Source organism: Chanodichthys erythropterus, chromosome 3 (genome assembly GCF_024489055.1).
Source record: "Chanodichthys erythropterus isolate Z2021 chromosome 3, ASM2448905v1, whole genome shotgun sequence".
In the NCBI taxonomy this organism is placed as follows: domain Eukaryota; kingdom Metazoa; phylum Chordata; class Actinopteri; order Cypriniformes; family Xenocyprididae; genus Chanodichthys; species Chanodichthys erythropterus.
In genome coordinates, this window is record NC_090223.1 from 17,177,856 (window position 1) to 17,203,166 (window position 25,311).

The following is a 25,311-nucleotide window of genomic DNA, read 5'->3' on the forward strand; positions in this document are numbered from 1 at the left end:
AGTGTATCAAAATGTCTCCAGTGTCTATGGTCATGTGTTGAAGACTGAGTTGTACGATGTTTTCTTCAGGGTGTCCAGGAAGAACTGCTCCTCTTGCAGGAAGTCTCTGTCCTGTTAGAGAAATGGGCAGAAAACTTCAGCGTGGGTGGGATGTTGTCCATTTAGGGCAATAATGTCAACTATTTATGCAGTGTTTACATTGAAATAGAATATTCCAATGATTGTACTGGTTTAGTGATTTGTGAACTTGTCTGCAATTACTGTGGATTTAATGAAACATTGAGAGAATGCTACATTTAAGTATTTCATAATCTAATAATTGTCAATTAAGCTCTTAAATGTGATAAAACGAGTTCCCTGTGAAGGCAAGAATTTAACCCACAATGCCCATTCATTGCAATGGCAGATTAAAAGTAATATTCTAGAGGCACATTTCAACCCTTGAATAAAAAGAAATTGCAACTTTACACCTTGCAAATTCTTAGAATTGTGTGGTATAAACTTTCAATTGTCTTTAAAGGTCCCCCCCCTCAGAATTGGACTTTATAATTACCTTTTTAATTGTTCCGTGACAAACAAGCTTCCATACTTTTGAATTCATGTGGTAATGGAATACTAGATCAGTATATAATATGCATTTGTACATTAGCAAATTGTTTCAAATATGCCATGCATACACATCCTCCATGCTGTGGAACTAGTAGGAATTGTGTGGTAGTTTGATACTCTGAACACCGTCTCCAAGAATTCTGGGTAAGGGTCACTTATAATCACTCATGGCCATAGAAATGTTTAAACATCCATCCTGAAATGCTGGCCTGTGTTTATGCCCGCCCCTCACTCACTTGGATGTCCATCATTGCGTTACGTTACAAAAGTGCAGACTCAGAGGAAGACCGTGAGGATTTAGGGTGCCATTTGGGATTCAGCCTTTGTTACACCTGCTCCGATTGACTTCATTTCACGTTGAAGTGGATTGTAAATGGCATGTAATTAGGATTAACTACATCCTTGTCTGATCTGATTTTTTTTTTTTTTTTTTTCCGCCATTGGATTATTGGCTTCAAATATGGTGAAATTTATCTTAGCATATTTTAATTTATTTAATTTTGGCTATGCTTGCTGAACTGAATTGTTGATTTTTCCCTGGAGTAGCTTAAACTGTTTGCTTTGGCATCTATGAGGATATTTTTCTGGTTTGTTAATATGGTTGAATTATTCACTTAATCATTTCATTTATGTATATAATATGCCCTTGAACTTATTTTGTGTTTAATGTATATACTGTGTTTTTTGAAAAATTTACTGGATTATATATAAACTCTTTTTCACTTTATTTTATTTACACCATTAGATTAATGGCTTCAATATCCATGGAAGATTTTCCCTTTTTTATTGAATTATTCTTGCATGTGTTCTTTTATTTCTGCACATTTTCTTTTTATTTTTTTGGCTATTTTTGCTGAACCAAAGTGTTGCTTTATTTCAGTTATTCACTTGAGTCGTTCAGGTGCTGTTGGCTTTACTTTTGCATTTAAATGAGGTTTTTTTTTCTGTTTTGAATTATGTTTGAATTATTCAATTCATCATTGTGTATATATACAATGTATATAAGTGTAATCCATATACCATGTGAAGCCTCTTTAATGGTGGACAGTTGAAAGGTTCTGGTCCTCTCTAGTATCAGAGCGTATCATTACTTGGGCAAACTGGGTATTGAATGACCCTATTGTGATGTTATCAGCTGTGAAGTGAATCGGTGTCGTCGTACCTTCTCAGCGGTGTGTTTGATGAGGGCGAGTCGGGCGTGTAGTTCGGCGGGCACCGGGTTGACAGCAGCGCTCAGGTGTGTGCTGGCCAACGCTGGAGAGAAATCTAACAAACACACACACATGTGACTCACTGTCTGAGACGCTGAACGCCTGCAGTGGGTCTGTGAACGGACACATTACCTGCGATGAGAGGCGCTGACGCCACTGGATTGACAGGAAGAGTGTGTCTCAGTCGCTCCAAGTCTCTGTGATGATCCGTCATCCTCAAGCGCTCCTGAGAGGTCACATGATCAGAGTTACGCAGCGTCGGGTAACTAGATAACTACATTACTGTGACATCAAAAAATAATTAGGTTTATAAATAGGACATTGTGTGTTAGTGTCAGACGGTGGTTAGCAGTGACCTGTTGTAAGTTGTGCTCCTGTTGTCTCAGTCGCTCTATCTGTGTGTGTATGTTTCGTAGTCTGGTCTGATGTTCAGCCTCCACCTGTCTGGCCTCCCGCAGCGCTCGCTCTCCCTCCTCGAAGCGCTCGGACGCCAGCTGCACGTGAGGAGACGGTTCAGTGTCACATGATCGGGTGTCAAACGCAGCGCTGACCATAGTGCTTTACTTAGTCTTTTACCTTACTGAACGCCTCCACTTCCTGTGCGCGTGTTTTGAGTCGCAGCGCCGTGGAGCTCAGCTTCTCTTTCTCTCTCTCCAGCTCCTGTCTCTCTTTCTCCAGGCCGTCTCTCTCTTTCTGCAGCGATTCCTCCTTCTGTTTCAGCTCTCCGGAGCGCAGCTTCAGTTCGGCCTGCTCCTGAATATCACCAAGGAAACAAGGATTTAGATTTGTTCATATTTTAATTTGTATATATATATATGTATATATATATATATATATATATATATATATATATATATATATATATATATATACACAAATTAAAATATGAACAAATCTAAATTATTAAAAATAAATAAAAAACAAACTGAAATAAAATTAGACTAAAACTAAATATAAAATTACAAAAATTTAATCAAATTAAAATGAAAATTGAAAATATGAAAAAAAGTAATCCAAAATATTGAATTAAATATATAAATGTATATAAAAAAATATTAAATTAAAATACATATAAATATATGTATAATCTATATATAATATAAATGTAACTTATATATTTAATTCAATATTTTGGATTACTTTTTTCATATTTTCAATTTTCATTTTAATTTGATTACATTTTTGTAATTTTATATTTAGTTTTAGTCTAATTTTATTTTAGTTTGTTTTTTATATATTTTTATAATTTATATTTGAATTTATATATTTATAAATTCATATATATATATATATATATATATATAATTAAAATTTAATTTTAAAAATGTAATATGTAATAAAAAAATAAAAAATAAAAATGTAATTATTTGATTATTTTACTTTATATATTACATTTTTAATTTATCATTTTTATGTGTACATTAGTTGTTTTTGAGACAGATTATTATATATAATAACATTTTAATTTTAAATTTTTAGTAATTTTGTCATTTTATTCTGTTTTACTCTGTTTTTTTTATGGTTTTTATTATAAGTTAAGTATTATAACTCCAAATAAAACTTTTTTCTGTAAGTATAACAAGCATAAAAGCGTAGAATGGTCTGCTTTGAGAATGAAAAGACTTATTACTGTTTTTGCCACAGATTAACAAATATGTTAATTGCGACTTTACATTTTCACAATTTAGACTCTTTTCAGGGAATTCTGACATTCTATTATTATATATTCCAATTCTAACAACTGTTTCTTTTAATTGCACGTTTTTAACTCAAAAATCAGATTGTTAAGATTTAAATGTTATAATAGAATAATATTAGTAAAGAGAAATACAACTATGACATAAAATGATGCTGTTTGTGTCTGGGATCTAACTCAACTCATTACATAAAATTAATAATTTTTTTTAAAAAATGCATCGGCTTCCGCTTCTAATATTAGCTGTAAAGCATGAATAAATGCATGCAAACACATGCAGTTTTTGTCCTGTACTGTGATCAGCTGATACGGTACAGATAGTGTCTGAACTGCACTGCGTGAGGTTTATATCATCAGTCACACCTGTGCCATGCTGAGGATGGACCCCTCTCTGTTGGCGTCTCTCTCCATGGCGCGGCTGGCCTCTCTCTCGGCCCGCTCCTGACGCAGCTTCTCCTGCGTGTGAAACCTGCTCCACTCGGCCGCCAGCTTCCGCCGCTCTTCAGCACAGTGCTGCATGACGGACTGCTGCTCCTCCAGCAAAGCGCTCTGAGAGAGAGAGAGAGTATATATGTGCATATACACACACACACAATATATATATATATATATATATATATGAGAAAGAGGGAGAGATAGATGTACAGTAGATCTGTAATTGATGTGTAATCTATAATTTAAATCATGTTTAATGAGTGATTTTGGTCTGACCTTTGCTTTTTCCAGCTCCTCTCTCTCCATGCTGAAGTGTTGCATCATGGTCCGTCTCTCCTCCTCTAGTCCTCGTAGAGATGATTCAGCTTTGGCCTGTTCTGATGTCACACGCCAGTGCTCCTAAACACACACACCAGCGTAACTTCATGAGCCGTTTTCACTGACGGTACTAGATGTAAACAGTGACTGCGTTATGGAGGAGGATCAGATTTTTCTTTTATTTTTATTATTAACTTGTGTTTACGTCGTTCAATTAGTGCACTTGGACAGCTACATAGAAACACAGACATGTGACCAATCCTGAGTGGCGGCGTCACTACACGCTTCTACCAGCGCAGTTGTCCAATATAACTGGAACCGTTCCTTATTATCCTTCAAACTATCCAGGAAAGTGTTCTGACTGATAATGTATATGAGTGTTTTATTCATGTTCAGAGCGAGTGTGTGGAGTGCATTCAGAGGGTTTTCTCGACCTTCTCCAGCTGTCTCTGCTGCTCGGCCAGCTGTGTGTCCATCTTGGCGATGACCTCTTTGAGACGTGACCTCTCGTCGCTCATCTCGCGCTGCTGCTGACTCAAACGCTCCTGCAGCACTGAGACACAAAAACACATTCACATCAGCTCAGTTGTTTTGCCAGGGATGGAGCGGACGAGCGCTTCACTCGCATTTATGACTAAAAATAGATGTGTGCGAACTGCAAAATGTGTTCAGCAGCACATGTGCCAATATAAACGAGGTCCTCGCAGGTCTTGTAAAACAACTTAAATTCACTTTTTTTCAAATTTAAGGTCATAGAAAGTAAAATGTTTTAAATGGTATAACACAAGTTTTAATTTTCATTTGAAGTGGTCTTAAATTTGAGGCTGTAAAACAGGAATTGAGATATGGCCTAGTATGATTATTATTTAAATTCATTAAATAATTATGATCACTGCGCATTCAAAGTGAAAACATGGCTCTGTTGTGTGGTTCACAATCACTGAATACTGCAGATTTATGCCAATAGATTGATTATTGATTGAATTATCACAATGTTTACTTTATGGTGTTTATGTTGTAATATGTTGTAGATGGTTTTAAGAGTACATATTTAATCTCCCTTATATGTTTAAATGGGCAGCTGGGAGTAGTACAGCATAGACATTTCAAAATAAGAGTCCGGGTGTGTTTTGGGCTGGTTTATAATTAAAAGTCTAGCGTTAAAGTATTAGTTCACTTTAGAATTAAAATTTTTCATGTCACGTGTGACCTTTCCAACATGATTACACAATGCGTGGAGCATCGCAGAGTAGTACAAGATGAGCATTTGTGGTTAAAAAGTATATAAATTTGTATTTTTTTAATAAAATGGCCAATGGTTTCTCTAGATAAGACCCTTATTTCTCGTCTGGGATCATGTAGAGCTCTTTGAAGCTGCACTGAAACTGTAATTTTGACCTTCAACCGTTTGGGCTCCATTGAAGTCCACTATATGGAGAATAATCCTGGAATGTTTTCCTCAAAAACCTTAATTTCTTTTTGACTGACGAAAGAAAGACATGAACATCTTGGATGACATGGGGGTGAATAAATTATCAGGAAATATTAATTCACAAGTGAACTAATCCTTTAAGAAAATGTTTTCTGGTCATTATTGGTATTTCGGATACAACATAAACTGTTTCTGGCATTTTCATTGCGCTCCTACAGTTCTTTCTGAGCTTCTAAACTGTCCAAACTAGGAGCACATGTGGTCCTAGGGGACGAAGGCACATGTCAAGCCCTGATGTTTGCTGCGGCACCTCTGAGCTGCTGGTCTCTCTGTCTGGCTCCGATCTCCAGTCCCTGCGCCGTGTGCTCATGTGAGCTCTCCACTCGAGACGACAGGTCGCCCAGCCTGCGGGAGAACAGCTCCATCTGCTCGATGACGGTCGTCAGAGACCTGCACACACACACCTCATGAGACGCGTCTGACGGACGAGAGTCTGCTCTCTGTGTGTGATCGGTGAAGGGCAGCACCTGGTCTGTGACGTGGCGCTGGTCACGGCGTCGATCTCCTCGTCCTTCAGCTTCTTCAGGTGCTGGATCTGCTCTTCATGATCTCTCTTCATCTCCAGGATGGACTTCCTGTCACACACGTTGAACAAATGAGCTTGTTTTACACTCAGGTGGGATTATTCGATTATTTCTGAAACATCATCAAACTTTAAAGGACTTTTGAGCCACAGTTTTTTTTTGATGAAATGCTGATAAATAAATAAAAATGAGTAATTAAAAACAGTCAGAATAAAACACTTAAAAAAAGATATAGGTTTTTTTGTTTATCTGCATGTCACATGACCATTAACCAACATCAGAGAACCGACAGCATGCTAAATTACTGAAATAATAAATGAAAATCTCAGTGGGACTATATTTTATATTCTTATATTTTATATTTTTTATATATTTTTATTTTATTATTTTTTTTTATATTTTTATATTTTATACTATATTTATATTTTATATTATATTCTATGATACCCCCCCCCCCCCCCAAATTTCTGTAACCATAATCAACTTTTGAAGAAGGACTTAAACATTAGAGCTAAAGTTATCATCTTTTTCTTTTCATTTTTTTTTTTGATGAAAAGCTAATATTACAATCAAAATTAATACAGTAATTTAATAAATAAATAAATAAATAAAACACTTACTGAAAAAAGATGAAATTTTATTTGTTTATCTGCATGTAACGTGCCCGTTAACCAACATCAGAGAACCAACATAATGAATATGTTGTTAAATTACTAAAATATTAACTTAAAATCTCAGTGGGACTTTTATATTTGATATTCTATAATATTTAAGCTCAGAGGGGTTCGGCTGACAAAAACGTGTTGACAATCCCTGCTTCTCAGAATAATAATTTGGTCAATAATCATCTTATCATTAGTATTATTTATTTAATATCATAATATTTATCAATATTTTGAATTCACTCTTATTTTTAAATTTTACAGGGTTTTTTTGCTACTTGGTTTTATTATTTTTATTAGGGTGTTTTTAAAAAATTATTTTACTTGGCATTATTTTTATTTCAGTTTAAAATTTCAGTTTTTATTTTATTTAGTTTACAAAATTTTCTAATTTTTAAATTTTTAATGTTTTGATTACTGAAATGTGATTGAACAATATTTCGACATCATGGTCATTTATAATTTTATTTGAGGAAATTATTATGTATGAACACATCATTATTATTAATGTCATTTAAATTTTAATAACAATTAAATTAATAATAAACAATTATTTAAATTTGAATAATAATTTGTTGATTTTGTATATTCATTTTTTACTTTAATAAAAAAAAAAATGTATTCATTTTTGTAATTTGGCTACTTCAGCTTATTTTATTTCCATTAGTTAAAATATATTTTGAAAGATTTTTTTTTCATGTAATAAAAAAAAGTTTTATATATGTACTTATATTTATACATTTATATATAAAAAACATTATTAAAAGTTTTAGTAATCAATAACAACACTGCTATAATGATTCCCACTTTTCCAGTGGCCTAGTTTCCGGAAGTATTTTCCCATTCATTTTCTCCTAAGGGATTTCAAAACATTCTTCAATAATCCATGAGCAAAAGCAGTCAGATCCCAGACCAATCACATGACAAACTTTGATCTGAAGTATTTGAAGATCAGGATTTAATGTAGGACTGAATCAACTCTTCATCAGTGTGTGTGTACCTGGTATTCCCTACATTATAGGGACCAAATGTCCCCACAAGGATAGTAATGACAGTTATTTTTGATCTTATGGGGACATTTTTTGGTCCCTGTGAGGAAATGGCTTATAAAATATACTAAAAGTGTTTTGAAGATGTAAAAATGCAAAAAGTTTTCTGTGATGGGTAGGTTTAGAGTTTTAGAGGGACAGAAATTACATTTTGTACAGTATAAAATGTCTATGTGAAGTCCCCATTAAACATGGAAACCTGTGTGTGTGTGTGTGTCACCTCTGCAGGTCTCTGAGTCTCTCCACCTCTCTGTCTCGGTCCTGTTGACTCTGTGCGAGTCTGCGCTGGTGCTGCGCCTGAATCTCTGCCCGCTCCTGCTCCGCCATACGTGTGACGGCAGCCAGTCTCTCCGCCAGGTCCTCGTTCTCCTGCCGCGAGCGCAGCTCTCGCTGGGCGGCCGATTCCTCCAGCAGCTTCACACGAGCTCTGAGTCGAGATGACATGTGTGAGACCAAACCACACTGTTTTAACTCTGTGTGTGTGTGTGTGTGAGTGTGTTACCTGTGCATGTTCTCCATGAGCTCAGTGTCCTGTTTGTGTCTCTGCTGAACGCTCTCTAACAGCATGTGATTCTGATCTCTCTCCAGCTGTAGACTCCTCACCTGAACACACACACACATGAAGACTGAGGTCATTCTTTGTTGCGTTCTGATTGGATGAGATGTGTTCAGTTCAGTTCAATTCTGTATTGATGCATTAGTTTTAGCTTCAGTTATATCAGGGATATTTCACAAATATTTAACTCAGATGAACCCCATCGAGCTAAAATATTTACTTGAGATTTGAAGTTAATATTTTTAATAATTTAACAACACATTCACATGTTTTCTGAAGTCAATTAATTTAATTTTAATTGTTTTTAATGATTTAAGTAGTTGGTAACTTTTCATTCATTCCCAACCCCCTGCATTTCCCACATAAACTCAAGTTTGGAAACGGCTGACGATGATGTTTACCACAGTTAAGGCTGCTTCAGGCTCTGTTAATGCAGAGTAAAGCGTCTGCTGGTGGTGTTTGTACCTGTGCCTCCAGCTGAATGATGCGTTTCTGCAGTGACGTGACGTCTGTGTGCTGATGGTCCGTGTCTGTTCTGTGTCTGTGTGCGTTCACGTCCAGAGAGCTGCTCAAACCCCACAGATGAGACTGAGCCAACTGCACAAACACAATCTCTTCATTAGTTTACTGAAGATGAATCCACATCAGAGCATGTTGTAAACATGTGTGTGTGTGTGTGTGTGTGTGTGTGACCTGTTGCTGTATGAGCAGCTGCTGTAGACTGTCTGCAGGCAGAGGTGTGTGTGTTTGTGTCACAGGTACAGCGCCCTCCGCTGGTGGGAACACTGAAACAACAGCGGTTTAAAAACACAAACACATCAATGTTTTACATTAACATGCATTTTCATGAAAATTAAGAGCAGATCCCTTGATTCTTATTTATGTAATGTGAAAATATGTTTAATATTTCTAATATGTTAATACATCATATAACACAATATTTACATCATGATAATATTTTAATAATACATTATTATTGCTGTTATTTCACTGCATTTGTTTTAATAACACACACATAGGTCATAGTAATATTTAATAATAAATTATTTACATTTTAATGCATGAATTTAAATATTATTTGTTGATTATCATTTAAAAAAATCATTCACTTTTGTATTTTATTTTGTAAATTTGTTTCATTTTTACAGTAATACAGAAGACTATGACAATGGGAATATTTATTAATAATTTTTATATTTTTATTTTTAATTAAATTTTAATTAATTAATATAAAACATTTTAATTAATTAAATTATTCACTTTTGTAATTCATTATGTAATACAGAATATTATTTATATTTTTATTAATAAAGTTTATTGATTTAATAAATATTATTAATACATTTATCAGGGTTCCTACACATTTTCCATTTAAAAATTCCATACTTTTCCATACTCAAATTTCCAGACCTCCTTCCAAACGATTTCTGCCATTGGTGAGCCTCGGTCTCCCTTTCTATGTTTTTTGGCGCACCAAAAATATTCTCAGCGCTTTATAATATTAATATTGAACCACTGTACTCACATGAACTGATTAATGGATCTTGAGAGAGGAAATGTCACTGCTTCATGTTTGTAGTCCGGGTCCTACAGTCTTTTAGTGATTTTTAAATTAGTGTTTGATTGTTGAAATAAAGTTTTGTATTTAGTATTCATGTCTAGGCCCTTCTCTTCTTAAAAACCACGTACCTGTGTAACTTTTGTTGGGGATAAAATCTACAAGTACTAATATATTCCGTTTAACAAGTTGGCATGACTTAGTTTGTTTCCCTTTCCGGCCATACCACTCGCTACATAGGCGTGAATATTTAATTTGTCTATTAATTCGATACATTTCCTTTATAGAGATCCTTCTGTGATTTATACATCTGCTCTGTTCTCGACATTATATGTATCATATATACATATAATATATGAAACATTATAGGTTTCATATATTATATGTATCAAAGTATTTTTATAGAGTAGCCTACGAGTATGAGTAGCACAAGCAGTTTCCGTAATATTTTAGAAATTCGTAACTCTATAAACATATTTGCAAAGTGAAGAGAGGTGAAAAAGGTGACATGTTAGATAGATAGTTGATAGTAGTAGGGGGTTTGGGGCCATCCTCCCCCAGGAGAAGATTTTTGTGATTTTAACATGTAAAGGAAGCATTCTGGTGCACTCTGAAAAGAAAATAAATGGAAAAAACAACATTTGCTTCAAGTAAAAAATAAAAAATAAAACATTTTGGCACCGGGGCTGAGCATTGACAAATTTCACAATCGAATGCGATTTTGATTCAGAAGCTTGCGATTTGATTTTGATTTGATTACCTTTGATTCAGTATTGATTAATTTGGGCCTATCAGGTACAGTACATGGCAAATTTCCTCAAAGAAAAAAATCTCTCAACTAATGCTGTAAACAATACAGGGAACCACAGCTGGTACGTCATTATAATATTAGGTTAAATTGATCGTAAGTTACTTACATATAGGCTAACTTACACATAAGGAAGTTTTTATTATAACGTTATAATAAAAGTGACAATTATTTTTCTACTCTTTTTATGTAGGCCTAAACATTTAAATGGTGACTGTCATAAAACAGATTTATGTATTCAATATAGAAGCACATGTTAAGTACAAATACAATGAATATGTAATAGCCTATAGAGCATATATTTAGCAAAATGCTCCTCTCAAAGTTCATTTTTGTAGCTAAATGATGAGTTATTGGACATTGTAAGGCTTTTCTGAGGTAGGCTAAATGTGACATTTTTACAAGCTGTTTTATTGACGCCTTTCTGCGGTTGAAACGCTGATTAATCGATTGCATGTGACATGACAGATTTTGGTAAGTTGTACTGTATCTTTCAACATACCTTCAGATGTTCAATCATTTTGTGTTGCAACTAGTAAAGTCAAAGAGATGGCTGGTTCACGAGCGCTACAGCGATCTGTCACGCCACAGAGCACAGACACAGATCGTGACTAACTCCAGTCTATGGAAAAATAGTAACCCCATTTGCAATTCTTATGAGAATCTTGTGTCACACAGTCACTCACCCCGAAAAAATAACTCTTCGGATGTAAACGATTCACATAAATTATGTATTTTGATTCAAAACTGCTAATTTCGCCACAAAGTGACTAGTTTGCAGGTATAATAAATTAGAAAACTGAATAGAGGCAATAGTCTGGAAACACAAATTTCTTTTTTCCATACTTTTCCAGACCTGGAAAAAACTCAAATCAAATTCCATACTTTTCCATACTTTTCCAAACCGCGTAGGAACCCTGATTTATTATAAAACTATTTAATTAATATTGAATATTAATTTGTTGGGTTTAATTTATGAAAAAAAAAAATTCACAATAAATGTGAAAATATCACAATGGCATTATGCTTTTTTCCTTCATGCAGAATAAAATTCCCTATTTTATTTAAATCATATTTTTGTATTAATTGTGTTTTCGTGAGGTTTATGTAATAGTGGTCATGATAAACTGCTCTACACTAGCAGCACCTACACCACGCTGCAGGGGGCGCTATAGTGGGCACGGGCCACCCGTGGACGGGGTTGGAGGGGGGTGTCTCTGTCGGGCCGTCCCGTCCTGAGGCCGTTCTGGGGTCCTGAGCGTGTGCGGTGTGTTGTGCGCTGCTGGTTGTGTTTGAGGGCCGTGATGAGAGGGTCTGATCGAGTCCTGAAACGGGACAGAAGCAGTGAAGAGGGGCTGGAGGGGAATCAGGGGTGAAACAGGGCCTGACGTACACTAACTTTCTAAGCAGATGACTGGGTCACTACAGTGAGAACATGTTGAAAGTGAATTGTGTATGGGGTTGTTTTAGGGTGTTTGATGGGTAACAGATGCTAAAATAGTGTGTAATCAGAGGGAACTAACTTTTTATTATGTTGAATTGAATTATTGCCTAAATTTAACCTGTTGAAATTTAGAATCGGGCTTCTCATGTCTTTAAACCAATGATTTTCCATGACTTTTTCACATTTTTTTGTAAGAAAAACTGGCACATTCACAGAAATTTTGTGAACATTAGTGACGGTTCCTCTAGATCAGAGCTTCTCAACCTTTTTGACTCCAAAAGGCGCCATGACTTTTGCAGTCATTTCTGATTTTATTGATAAGGATTTTTTTTACTCAATTTCCACCCAATAAAATATTTTAGAGTTTGACATAAGTAGAAAAATGACTACTAGGTTATATTATTTGATACATTTCCAAGACTTTCATCGGTTCTAGTAATCAATGAGTTTTCCTCATAAATTTAAATTTTTTTAAGGCATCCAGCTTCTTCAAAGACAAAAATGTAATTAAAATAAGAAATATCTTAATTTTTTTGAGTAGTGTTAGCTAATTTTCTTATTTTAAATCATTTAAGTCATCTTTTTGCTCCTGGTTGAGATTTATATTCATGATTTAAAATGATTGTTTAGGCGTGAGTTGTGTTTTCTAGGGTTGTTTTAGGACGTTTGAAGGGTAACAGACTAGAACAGTGTTTACTGAATGGACTTTAGTTAAAGGAACACAACTAACCTTAGAAATCAGAGTCAGCTGAAATCAATTAAAACATTCAAATAATCAGGTAAGAAAATACCACTACATTTGTTGAATCTGCATATTTGCACCAATTTCTTTACCTAATGTTTGTGATAACTGGATAAGGAATTGTATTTTATAGTTTCTTTAATAGATTTTGTTGGATAATCATGTTAAATTTTAAAGTAAAACGAACAATTTCTAGCTAATGAGTTGAGCAAAATTCACTCAATATTCACTCTAAAAATTCCTTTACCTGTCTATATTATGTATTATGCCTCTTTTCACAAGATGTAATATAAGTCTCTGGTGTCTCCAGAATGTGTCTGTGCAGTTTCAGCTCAAAACATCCCGTCTGTGTTCAAACACTTCAGTGAATTTTGCATAATAGTCCCCTTTAACAATGTTTGATAGAGTGCAGTGTTGGACTGTACCAGGTTTATGCGGTGTTTCTGTGCTTGTGTTGTGTTGGATGGAGATGCCAGTGGACTCTCTGCTGGAAAACACACACATACACAGACTACATTTAGAGCAACATAAATCACATGACCACAGCATTACAGCACTATTTGTATTGACTGTACCTGGACTCTGTGTTTGGGACAGGAGGCTCGTCCGGTCGTTTAAGTCGTGGGGCTGAAGAGACATTTGATTTAGAGCTGCAAATCACACATCACACATTAGAGCAAATATCTGTATCCAGATCCAGTCCAACCAACATTCAATCTCAAACCTTCACCTGAGAAACACGTCCACTTCTTCTAGTGGACCTGATGAAACTTCCTGTTTCCTCTCTCTCTCCTCTGATTGGCTCACTAACTGTGTTTTCCTGCGACTGAGCGCTCCAACGAGCCAGTCCTCGTCCTCCTCGTCTCTCTTCACCGGTCTGGAGATGGTTTTAGGAGACGAGGGTGCGGCCGGCGGATCTGCGGGCGTCTCTTTCCGGGCCGTTAAGGAGGGAGACGCTGGAGGCTTCAAGATCTCTGGAGCAGGTTGTTTGGGTTCCTCCTTCATCTTTTCCTCCTCCTCCTGCTTCAGGCCGAGCCAGTCTGATCTGGGCCGGACGGCGCGTGTGGAGGGTTTGGGCTTGTGTTCAGGAGAGTGAACGCTCACGTCTTCAGTCGAGAATCTGACACAAAACACAGAGCAATGAAACTGATTTATACAAAAAAATGAACATACCGGCAACATTATTGATAATATTTGTTTTTTGTATTTGAATATTTTTGTGATTCATATGGAAGCTTGTTTCTGCCACTGAATAAAAATAAAAAAGGTATAATTGCGACTATTTACCTTGCAATTCTGACTTTTTTTCCTCAAAATTGTGGGATATAAAATCGCAATTGTGAGTTTACAACATGAAATTGCGAGTTTAAATCACACAATTCTGAGAAATTGTGTTCTCTTTATTTAGTGGTGGAAACAAGCTTCCATAGTTTTGTTAAAGTCCAAGTATTTTTGTCTTTTTTTTCTAATATCTAAACAAATCATGATGCATTTACAAGAAAAATCCCTTGTCATTGGGTTCAGAAAGACACTTTTTTGATTTTTAACTTCTTGTTAAGCATAATCACCCTTCCTTTTGATCAGTTTCTCAGAAAATAAGACTTCTTATCTTTTGCATCTCTTGATTTAAGAATGTTTAGATAATTGTAATTGTAAAACAAGACAAAAATACTGAGTAACCTCACTTTCTGTAGTCTGTAACATTGATGACCTGCTAGTCAGTAGTCATGTTGTAACATTTGTGAATTGACTCACCTGACAGATTGTCTCCGGGACTGACGGCCCTCTGGAGTCGAAGCCATCGTGGGCTGATAAGAGCCGAACGTGAAGTCCTCCTCGTCCATCAGAGAGGCTACAGACAGCAAGATCAACGGTTAGTGCTCGTTTATTGATTTCAGTGTGTTTTGGATACTCATTTCTTCATTTGGCAGATGCTTTTATGGAAAGTGACTTGTATTGCATTCATGTATACATTAGCTGTGATATCATCTATATGCAATTATTGTGCATCATTAAATCATTGTCTCTCGACTGGCACTTAAGTGAGTGATCTGTGCTGTTTACAGTAATCTGCTCTGGTAAGTTAGCATTAGTTGAGATCATGTCAGTGTTCACCTCTTCCCGCTGAGCTCTTCTCCGGCGGTTTCTCCATCTGTGGTGTCTCTTTCTTCTCTCCCGTGACGGGTCTCTCCAGCAGACGAGGAGACGTCCCTCTGCCCAAGATCTCATCCAGTTTGGTGCGAGCTCTCAGAGGAGGATCACTGATGAGGACAGAGACACAGAAATCACAACCACTTCCTTCTCAATTCATCCAGCCCACAAATATTACAGTTCTCTATGAACAATACCATAGAGTTAGTAAATATTGTATTATCATTAGAAGTAGTAGCAGTATATACTTGTTGGCAGAGGCTATTTACAGTAACTCTGCCCACCAATGTCTGATTGAACCAGACAAAATTACAAAAGAAACCCGTCTGATAACAGCTTTTGACGCGACCGATTCTTTTCCCTTTTCCCATCGCATATCTATGGAAGCCTATTTTTGCCACAAAAGAAAAAAAAATGCTCCATTGAATCATAATGGCATAAAATTATGACATAAGTAGTCATAATTATGAGATAATAAGTCAAAATTATGTCTTTAATGGTCATAATTATGACATACCAATTCGAAATTTAAAGTTGACATACTAAATCAAAATTATGAGATTAAAAAGTTATAATTATGAGATAAAACATCAAAATTATGACATGAAAGGTCAATTACGAGTCAAATTGACATTAAATTGAAATTAAATTATTAAAGTCTTACTTATGAGATAGTGGAAACTGACGTAAGTCAAAATTATGACACTACTTTGAAGTTATGACAGTCGAAATTGATAATTATGTGATAAAAATCAAATAAAAGTCAAACAATAAGTCAAAATTATGAGATTAAAAAGTTATAATTATGATATAAAATGTTGAAATTATGTCATAAAAAGTAAAATACGACATACATATCAGATTTTTCTATGAATAATACCATAGAGTAAGTAAATAATGTCTTATCATTAGAAGTAGTAGCAGTATATACTTTTATATTATATATAATCTAAACAATCAGAAACCATTTCAGGTTCATTCAATAATCACTGCCTTTTTTGTATTTCTTAAGTACATTTTTGTAAGATTGTAAACATTATATAAGACAAACGTTGTCTTTAAATGTTAATGAATTGAATTATGCCATCTCAAGATAAATTAATATATAATGATTTTGCCTTCAAACTGAATATATACACAAATATTCATGACAATCTTTGTCTTATATAAAATCTAACAGATTTGTAAAAATACAAAAAAAAAAATTAAGTAAATAATAATTAATAATATAATGATGATCATAATAATAATGTTTAATTTTCTGATTCTTTGGATTATATATATAACAGAAACATAATTAATAGTGATTAATATTAACAATATTATTATTATTGGTAGTAGTGGTAGTAGTAGTTGTATTATTATTAGTATTAAATACATTTCCTTTATATATAATCTAAACATTTAGGAATTTATTGAAGGAATGGAAAAAGCAGCACTTATTATTAAATGACCCTATTATATACAACAGAAAATTATTTAATATTGATTAATGAATGAATGTTTTATTATTATTTGCTAAATCTAACAGGGTTGATGTTTTAAGATTGTCCCCAGTGTCTTTATTAACTCGCAGGATTCACCTCTCTTTTTTCAGTGTCAGTCCGTTTCCTTGTGTTTTGCTTGTTTCTCCGAAGCCCAGAGCGTCCATCAGATCATCTTCATCATCAAACGTCAGATCGTCCCTCTTCCTCACGGCAGCTGCTGGAGACGCTGAGGAACAGAAAGAGATGTCAGCGGTCACAGTCAGTCATGTGACGCTCCGATGTGCGAGACGTCACCGCTCTCACCTGTCTCAGTTTTCTGAGGAACGGCAGGTGAGGAAGAGCGCGGCCGCTCGGTTTTCTTCGTCGTCTTTGGTTTGTGTTCCAGATCGCCCAACAGATCATCCAGCGAATCGTCCACGTTATCTGTGAAACATGAAGAACAGGTTTCAGTGGTTTATCTCACAGAGGTGTGTGTAAAAGCGTTGTTGTGATACCTTCATCAGGAGGAGGAGGATCAACACCCCCACCTTCATCATCTGAACCACAAGCAGCATGAAAGTGGAGCAAATGGAGAAAATCAAACCCTCATGAAACCTTTTGACGCTGTCAGACAGAAATCATGGTTTTGCTCTTACCCAGAAAGCTGAACTTCTTGTAAGCTCTCGCTGTGGAGGCCGGAGCAGAACTGGGCTTTTTCTCTTCTGTGAAAACACATTAAACACTTTATAAATGGTGCTTTAAGAGTCAAAGTTAAAATCTCACAGTAGAGAAATGCACCTGTGGTTTTGCTCTGATCTCCTGCTTTAGACGCTCCTCCTTTAGCTTCTTTCCTCTGAACTGGAGCTGAACTCGGCTTCCTCTTCGAGCCGAACAGATCCGCATCCATGTCATCTATGTCCTGGAATGAACAAAACCGGAATGATGCCATACGTTTGATGACGTCACAGCTCATATTTCAGCCAATCAGGAAGCAGCAGCTTGGTTTACCTTCATGCTGTCCAGCAGAGCGGCAGGATCGGCCTCAGAAACATCAGAGCCCTGAGACACAAATTTACACATAAACGTCAAGTAGAAGTAATCAAGAGTCTTTATAGATGAGACGGTAGAGTTTAGGTGCTCTGACGCAGGGTTATTAACTAATGCTAAAACCTTAAAAAAATCACTTCAACTGAAATAATTTAACAAACTTATTTTTTTTTAGTTTCCAAAGCAACATTTCTCATTATTGTTTAGTTTAACTTAAAAGTACAAAAATAACTAAAACAAATCAAAATAAATAAAATGATAGACATATAAAAAAACATTTTATTAGATTCTGACAATAACACACAACAAAATCACTAAATCTTTAAAATGAAAATGGAAAATATTTAAATTTTTAATTACAATGTTGACTTTAATATTAAAACCATAAAAAACGTTCATTGCTTGAAATAAAATAAACTGTATTTTTTATTTAGTATTTCTTTTTTTTATTATTTTATTTTAGTTTCCAGAGCAATATTTCTTATTAAACTATTAGTTAAACTTGTAGTACTCATATAACTAAAACTAAAATAAAAAAAAATAAAACTAACAATATAGACATATAAAAACATAATCTAATGCAATGACAAAAACACAACAAAATCACTAAAACTTTAAATTGAAAATGGAAAGTACTTTGATATAAACCATAAAAAAACATTAAAAAAATTGTTCATACATTACCTAAATATTAATAAATATTAATTAAATATTTGTAACAAATTTATTTTATTTTAGTTTCCGAGGCAAAATTTCTCATTTTCGTTTAGTTTAATTTGAAGTACTAAAATAAAAATTAATAGAAATAGTTATGCATTACTTTCCATAAAAAGAAACTAAGTAACGTAATTAGTTACTCTTTTTAGGGAGCAACGGGATATTGTAAGAAACGCATTACTTTATAAATGTAACTTTTACCCGACACTAGACATATTAAAAACCAAATCTAATAAAAATGCCAAAAAAAACAACAACAAAATCACTAAAACTTTAAAATGGAAAATACTTTAACATTTAATACTTTAACTTTAATATTGAAACTATATAAAAACATTTATTAACATATAAAAAAAATCTGATAAAAATGACAAAAACACACAACAGAATCACTAAAAATTGAAACTAAAAGTTTAGATTTAATACTAAAACCAAAAAAAAAAAATGTTTGTTACCCTTAATCTTAAATATTTTTAACAAACTTATTTTATTCTTGTTTCCAAGGCAAAATTTCTAATTTTCGTTTAGTTAAACTTGAAGTACTAAAATAACCCAAACCGAAATAAAAATTAAACAATATTGTTTACGCATTCATTTCTATTAAAAGTAACTAAGAATAGCACAATATCGTAACTATGGGTGTAGCAGTACACATATTCGTACCAAACCATTTTGGTCATCTCTTCCTCGTGAATACTAGTTACAGAATAAACATGAATGAACATTCAAAGGTATGTTGAATGACACAGTACAACTTCCTGAAATGTATAATATCTCGTGTAATCAAAGGCGTGTTTCAGAAACTAACATAATAAGTTACTGTTTTAGGAAATAACACAATATTACAGCACATTACTTTTAAAAGTAACTTTCCCCGACTCTAGAAATGACCAAAAAACAAAAACACGAAAATGGAAAATACACAAACAAAAACTAATTCAACATTGTAATAAACACTTTAAAAATAAAACACTGAGCAGATGTTTATTGCAGGTAATCTGGACTTTCATCTTAATGATTTATCTAGAAATGAGCTGCCTGTATTATTTCTTTATATTGCATGTATTAACACGTTGAATAATGAATTCTGCACTAAATAAATTTGGTTACACTGTATTTTAAGTTGTCTGTGTTAATGTAATAATACATTTAAGTACAGAGTAATAATAATTAACTACACACACTTACTATAGGGTTATGAATAGGGTATGGTTTAGGGTTATTTTCATGTAATTATGCATAACTTATAGTTATTACTACATGTGACGTGTAACAAGGACACTAAAATAAAGCGTTACCTAATTTTTAAGCCTGTTTTATCTCAGTTTCTTTTAATTGTACCGCATTTTAGTTTACTCTGTAGTTTTTAAAGTGCTTTATTGAGTTGAATATATAATTAAAGGTGTTTGATCAGCAGCTCGTGCCTCACCTCCTCATCTCTCTCAGCCTCTTCTGCCAGTTTACTGAAGAAATCATCGTCCAGCAGTGATCTGAACACAAAGAGAGACGCTTTATGAGACATTTAGACAGCTGACGTACTCTATCTGTGTCTCAGTTCATCAGTCAGACTGTTTTTCAACCATTATCAGACAGACCTCTTCCCGCTGCGTGACGTGAGGACGGCCGCGGGTCTGCTGGACACGACTGCAGGCGAGCGCACCTTCACCGGACCTGTGGACCGAACACACTCGCCTTTAAAACAGGTAAAACCATGAAAATACTGTGACTAGATCAGTGAATGATACCTTCATCATCATCATCGCCCAGCAGATCTCCTAACACGTCATCTATAGAGCCTGAGAGAAAGATGAAAATTCATTACAGCTCATACAATAATCAAACACAAGAGAGAAACACAAACTGAACTCACCTCTGAGACCCTTCTTCTGCTTTGAGGTCTGAAAAAGATGAAGATGAGGGATATTATTAAACTACTACTATCATTTTATTATTATACTGTATTAAACCACAGAATAGTATCACATGGTCCAGGCTTGTATAAATTGTTTTACAACACTGATTTGCAATACAATTTATTATACACATATTTTGCATATTATTATTTTTTTTTAAATACCATAGCATTAAATGTTTATTTACAAGCTGCCCAAAATAATTATATTAAGTACTATTAATTTACACACTTTTTTTTTTTTTTAAATTTATTACTGGTTCAGTAATTAGATGAACGCCAGGCTTGAACCTTCAATCTCTGTCACGAGCCCAGATTTGTAACCACTACGCCACCGTCGTCACGTGTTTGTTTCGTTTTGCTGTAGTAGTATTATATTGCATTTATTACTTTTGTGTATACTGTGTTTTATATAAGTAAGAAAGCTGATGTTTACCATATCTGCTTCCCAGCAGGAGAAACGGAGTGTTTATGGTGAAATCTGTGCGCGTGCCCGTTACCAATGGAAACCGGGACAGCCTCAACAAAAGCATGAGCGCTGAGACGCAGATCAGCTGATCATCGTTCAAATCCTGCTCTGGACCCGCTGGAGAACCGCTTTTGCTGCTGGTTCTGGTTCTGTTTGGATGATTATTAGGACCCAGATCTGAGGAGATTTAGGTGTAAAATAAAATCCTGTCTGTGTTCCGGACGGGAAGAGCTTTATGTTGTTGAATCAGTTCCTCTGAGTCAAAGATCGAGAATATCTGCTACCAGAAACGACACATAAAGTAGCGCTTTAATTCTAGAGAAAGATTTATGAACAAAACAGTATTATTTATGTAATTCTGAAACACTGATCATTCAGTATTAGTTCTACGGGTTTGAAATTCCGTGACGCACTTCCTGTTTACAATAGGTCATTGTGGGTAGTGTAGTCTAGTCTGTGCGAACCAGAAAATGGGTAGGCCTACAACTCTTCTTCTTCTTTTTATTTTTATTGGCGGATGGCAAACCAACTTAAGGTGCATTTACCGCCACCTACTGGACTGGAGTGTGGGCAGCAGCTTGACAAAAAAGGAAGCACTTAAAACTAATGAAAAAAGAAAGAAAAGAAAAAAGAGAGAGAGAACCCCCCCCCCCCCATTAAAGGACTGAATATTTTCCCAGGCATTGTTTTCCCTAGAAGATTTTCTAATGTCATGTTTTGTTTTCCAACTTGTATTTCTAATTCCCTTCTTTCTTCTTCATATCTTTTACAATCCATTAAAATGTGTTTTACTGTCTCTTGTGAGTTGCAGTGATTGCAAAGACCAGTGGGGTGTTTTCCTATTCTATGTAATGTAAAATTTAGACCAGCATGACCTATTCTAAGATGTGTAATTATCGTTTCTTCTTTTGGATTCCTGCTCTGCCTATACCTACTTGTTTTTGTATACTATACAGATGTCGTCCAGTATCAGCTATGTCCCAATATTCTTGCCATATTTTGTTTACATGTCCCTTAATAATGGTTTTAATTTCTGCTCTACATAATGGTACTTGTACATCAACTATTTCATGTTTTATTGATCCTTTTGTCAGAGTATCTACAATCTCATTTCCTTCCACCCCTACATGAGCAGGAACCCAAAGGAAAAAGACATCCAGCCCTCTATCATACAGTATTAATAGCAAGTGATATATCTGATATATGATATCTTTTCTGCATGAAGTTTCCACAGATTGAATACTAGAAAGGGCAGATAAGCTGTCAGAAGCTATAGGCCTACAACTCAATGCATGAAAACAAAATTAAACTACAAACAGACAAAATAATATAGATCTTCTACAGTTATACCTGAACACTTGTAACACAGCTAGTCATTCTTTCAAAACTTGATCTCATGATTTCATTCTAGCTGTACAAGTTTCATTTTACATAATCACTGTTTCAAACACAAGATCATTGCAATATAATGAGAACATTTGGTTTAATCACAGAAACAGTATGATCTTCTTTCAGTTTAGTACTTTTAACAATCAGTTAATTCAATAGCAAACAATGCAAGATACATGTTTCAAATCGCCCTTGTTGCTGAAATATTTACACAGGTTACAGATGCCACAATTAGAAAATACACTTAAATTACTTAAATTACATAACTGACAGAAAATCCTTAATGTTTGTAATAGTATCTATTCAGTGTGTCATCAAAAGGTGTAAAGTATGACAGTAATGAGGTTTTGTGTAGAGCAGTGTTTGCTGCCAATACAGTAAGTGTTCTCACTGTATCATATGACTGAATCTATAACTGATCTTATAGACATTACATTGGTATATGTGGTTTACGGGGACTTTCCATAGGCGTAATGGTTTTTATACTGTACAAACTGTATTCTCTCCCCTACACTAACCACCCCTAAACGTACCCGTCACAGAAAACTTTCTGCATTTTTACATTTTATAAAATATAATTTCATTTGATTTATAAGCTATTCATATAAGATGAAGGGTGAATTACAGTAATGAGGCAGTCTCTCTATACCATGGTAATACCTCTAATAAGTCTGAAGTTATACAGTCAGTCCTTACAGTCAGTTATACAGTCACTCTATCCTGCTCTGTTCACAAATTTCAACACGCACCCCCCCCCTCATAACTAGGCCTATATATTATATCCCCTAACTCTAAACCTACCATCACAGAAAACATTCTGCATTTTTACATTTTATAAAAATATAATTTTGTATGATTTATAAGCCATTTTCCTCATGGGGACCAAAAAAAAAAAAAAAGTCATGGTACACCCTGCATTGTGAACCAAATGTTCTAACCAAAAGCATGGTAATACCAGTAAATTTAGAACCAGTGGGGACATTTGGTTCACAACGCAGGGTTTACCATGACCCCACACACTCACTCTGACAATTGTGGTCATCGTCTAATATAAATTGCATATAATGTAAAAAGAATTCATTACATTTAGTTATCCAAATCGGAAAATGCAAACAAGTTCTATAGCAACTATATGCATACAGAATCAATGTCTATAGAAATCTATAGGTGTACCAAATGTTTCATTGATTAACCATTAAGTCCAGTTGGATTAAATAATATATAAATGTATTAAACTGAATGAGAAGAGATGCAAATCAAAAGTTTGATAGTAATAGCATTATGAAAGGCAGTTACTGTGAATGAAACATTTGTATAGATGAAACAGTTATTTTGAGAAGTGAAAACGATACTTTCTGATTTTGTGCATTATACTAACACAATTGAAAATATGCTGAAATGTTTGAAAAAAGTGCACTTTTGATGATCTGTTGTGATATTAGTACTAAGAGTTTTGAAAATGTACACCTTACTTGTGAAAATAGTACCAAAGCGAATAAAAAAAAAAAAGGAATTGTAGCCTATAGGCTATGTTCATGAGTAAAGGCGTGCTATACGCTACACTTTGATGACCCAAAAGATTTCTAAAAATAGGTTTGCCTTTATTCAGGTTTTGTGGCATTCAAAACATGTGCAAACAAAATACGTAGGCTGCCTTTTGCCTGCATGTTGATATCAAAGGCCTACTTAGTTCCATGAAGTCTTGTGCACATGTAGCCTTAACAACTGGTTTTTCAACATTTTCATGAATGAGTCAATGTCATGATCAAAGTTGAATCACTAAGTTTAGTTTTGATTTCGCAAATCAAATAAATGTTATCAAGACGTTTTCTTGTTGAAACAATAATTGATATTTCAAACACAGTTCAATCTTGAGCATCGGTGACGTAACGTGTCGGCTATAGTAGCTTCTCAGGTTTCGACCAGTCATTGATCTTTTGGACAAGAAATTTAGCCTACCAACAGACATGTACGCCAGATTGGTCAATTCAAGAAAAAAAAATTCCAAGAGGAAAGTTCTATTGGAGATCTTTGGTAGAAGATATAGATTGGAAAAAGGCATAGCTTTTACCAGGAAAATACTGCATATCCAATAAATACAGCTAAAGAAATACATTTCAAAATTTTACATAAAATAGCTATATCCTGTCAACTCTAATATTTCTAAATATTTGGACATTGACAGCTCATGTGCTTTTTTATTATATTGATGATAAAAATAGACCGCTGCAGTACAGTGTTAATTTCTTTATTTTATATGGCAAATTCTTTATTCATAAACAAAAGTTTGCAAATAATATTCCATTTTATCCCCTTTTAAAAACTGAATTAATATCACTTCTCAAATCTTTGTTATATAAATAACAAAAATATCCTTAAGATTTGTAATATATATTATTAAGAAATGTTTAAAGAAAATACATGTAGCCTATTTAAAAGCTTTCCCTATATATATCAATGTCTCTGTGTTATTGATAGTGCAGGCTATGCATTCTTGTGTCTTTGTCTTCTCATCTTTTGTTTTTCATTGTTTATTGTATAATCTTTTTTTTTTTTTTTTTTTTTTTAATTTTTTTTAAACGTATTTGTATGCAATTCCTTGACAATGTTCTTATGTTTGCCTACTGCATAAAAAAAAAAAGGTCGACCAGTCAAATGCATTTTCAAATTCCTCTTTCGAACAATGAAGGCGGATCGTTATTGCGTCTTCAAATGCGATATGATCTTACATGTTTTGGCTACCTGCATGTTGTTTCAATGATTGGTTGGATGAAAAACTCTTTGGACCCGTCTACCTGTATTTATCGCTGACGACTGTGATCGTGCACCCGAGACGAATCTACCAGATATTGGAGCATGATGCACCAGTTTTATTAAAAAATGAGATTACTTGCGTTAATGTTCGTGGCGGTCACTCGGATGGTGTCTGACGGTAGGCTATGTAACCAATATTATTCTTTTTTCCGTGTAAGGGATAGTGTAAAACATATTGGTTTTATGGCAAATTTACTAGAGCGGCTTTTAACATTTTATGGGAAGATGGGAATTTTAGTCTC

The 25,311-nt window shown here is 34.5% G+C and overlaps 1 protein-coding gene across 7 annotated transcripts; it reads right to left on the reverse strand.

Moving 5' to 3' along the window:
* Positions 1-8: 8 nt before the first annotated feature.
* Positions 9-21,158, reverse strand: LOC137017196 (fas-binding factor 1 homolog). 7 transcript variants are annotated; one of them, XM_067381195.1, is made up of 31 exons: positions 20,834-21,158; positions 20,356-20,383; positions 20,231-20,281; positions 20,081-20,156; positions 19,915-19,975; positions 17,730-17,780; positions 17,520-17,640; positions 17,378-17,443; positions 17,237-17,278; positions 17,046-17,165; positions 16,839-16,968; positions 15,220-15,365; positions 14,860-14,956; positions 13,835-14,224; positions 13,680-13,754; positions 13,530-13,591; positions 12,070-12,243; positions 9,246-9,337; positions 9,018-9,149; positions 8,499-8,599; positions 8,217-8,423; positions 6,229-6,336; positions 6,012-6,151; positions 4,704-4,822; positions 4,228-4,350; positions 3,880-4,065; positions 2,397-2,573; positions 2,177-2,314; positions 1,953-2,046; positions 1,772-1,875; positions 9-111 (listed from the first exon to the last, which is right to left on the reverse strand). In XM_067381195.1, exons 1-31 carry the CDS (start codon positions 20,834-20,836, stop codon positions 31-33), a joined length of 3,495 nt encoding a protein of 1,164 aa, XP_067237296.1. In that variant the 5' UTR covers positions 20,837-21,158; the 3' UTR covers positions 9-30. The 7 variants fall into 7 exon arrangements, with proteins under 7 accessions (XP_067237296.1, XP_067237295.1, XP_067237294.1 ...); XM_067381194.1 differs by having other exon boundaries at positions 16,839-16,959; positions 20,081-20,177; XM_067381193.1 differs by having other exon boundaries at positions 13,530-13,588; positions 20,081-20,177.
* Between the last annotated feature and the right edge of the window lie 4,153 nt (positions 21,159-25,311).

What these genes read in the sequence shown, in the direction of transcription:
- LOC137017196 (XM_067381192.1), bottom strand. An exon ending in TCCCGGAGACAATCTGTCAG is followed by an intron (nt 14,225 to 14,859) that starts GTGAGTCAATTC and finishes GTTTTGTGTCAG; the next exon opens with ATTCTCGACTGAAGACGTGA. An exon ending in GAAGTGGACGTGTTTCTCAG is followed by an intron (nt 13,755 to 13,834) that starts GTGAAGGTTTGA and finishes TGTGATTTGCAG; the next exon opens with CTCTAAATCAAATGTCTCTT.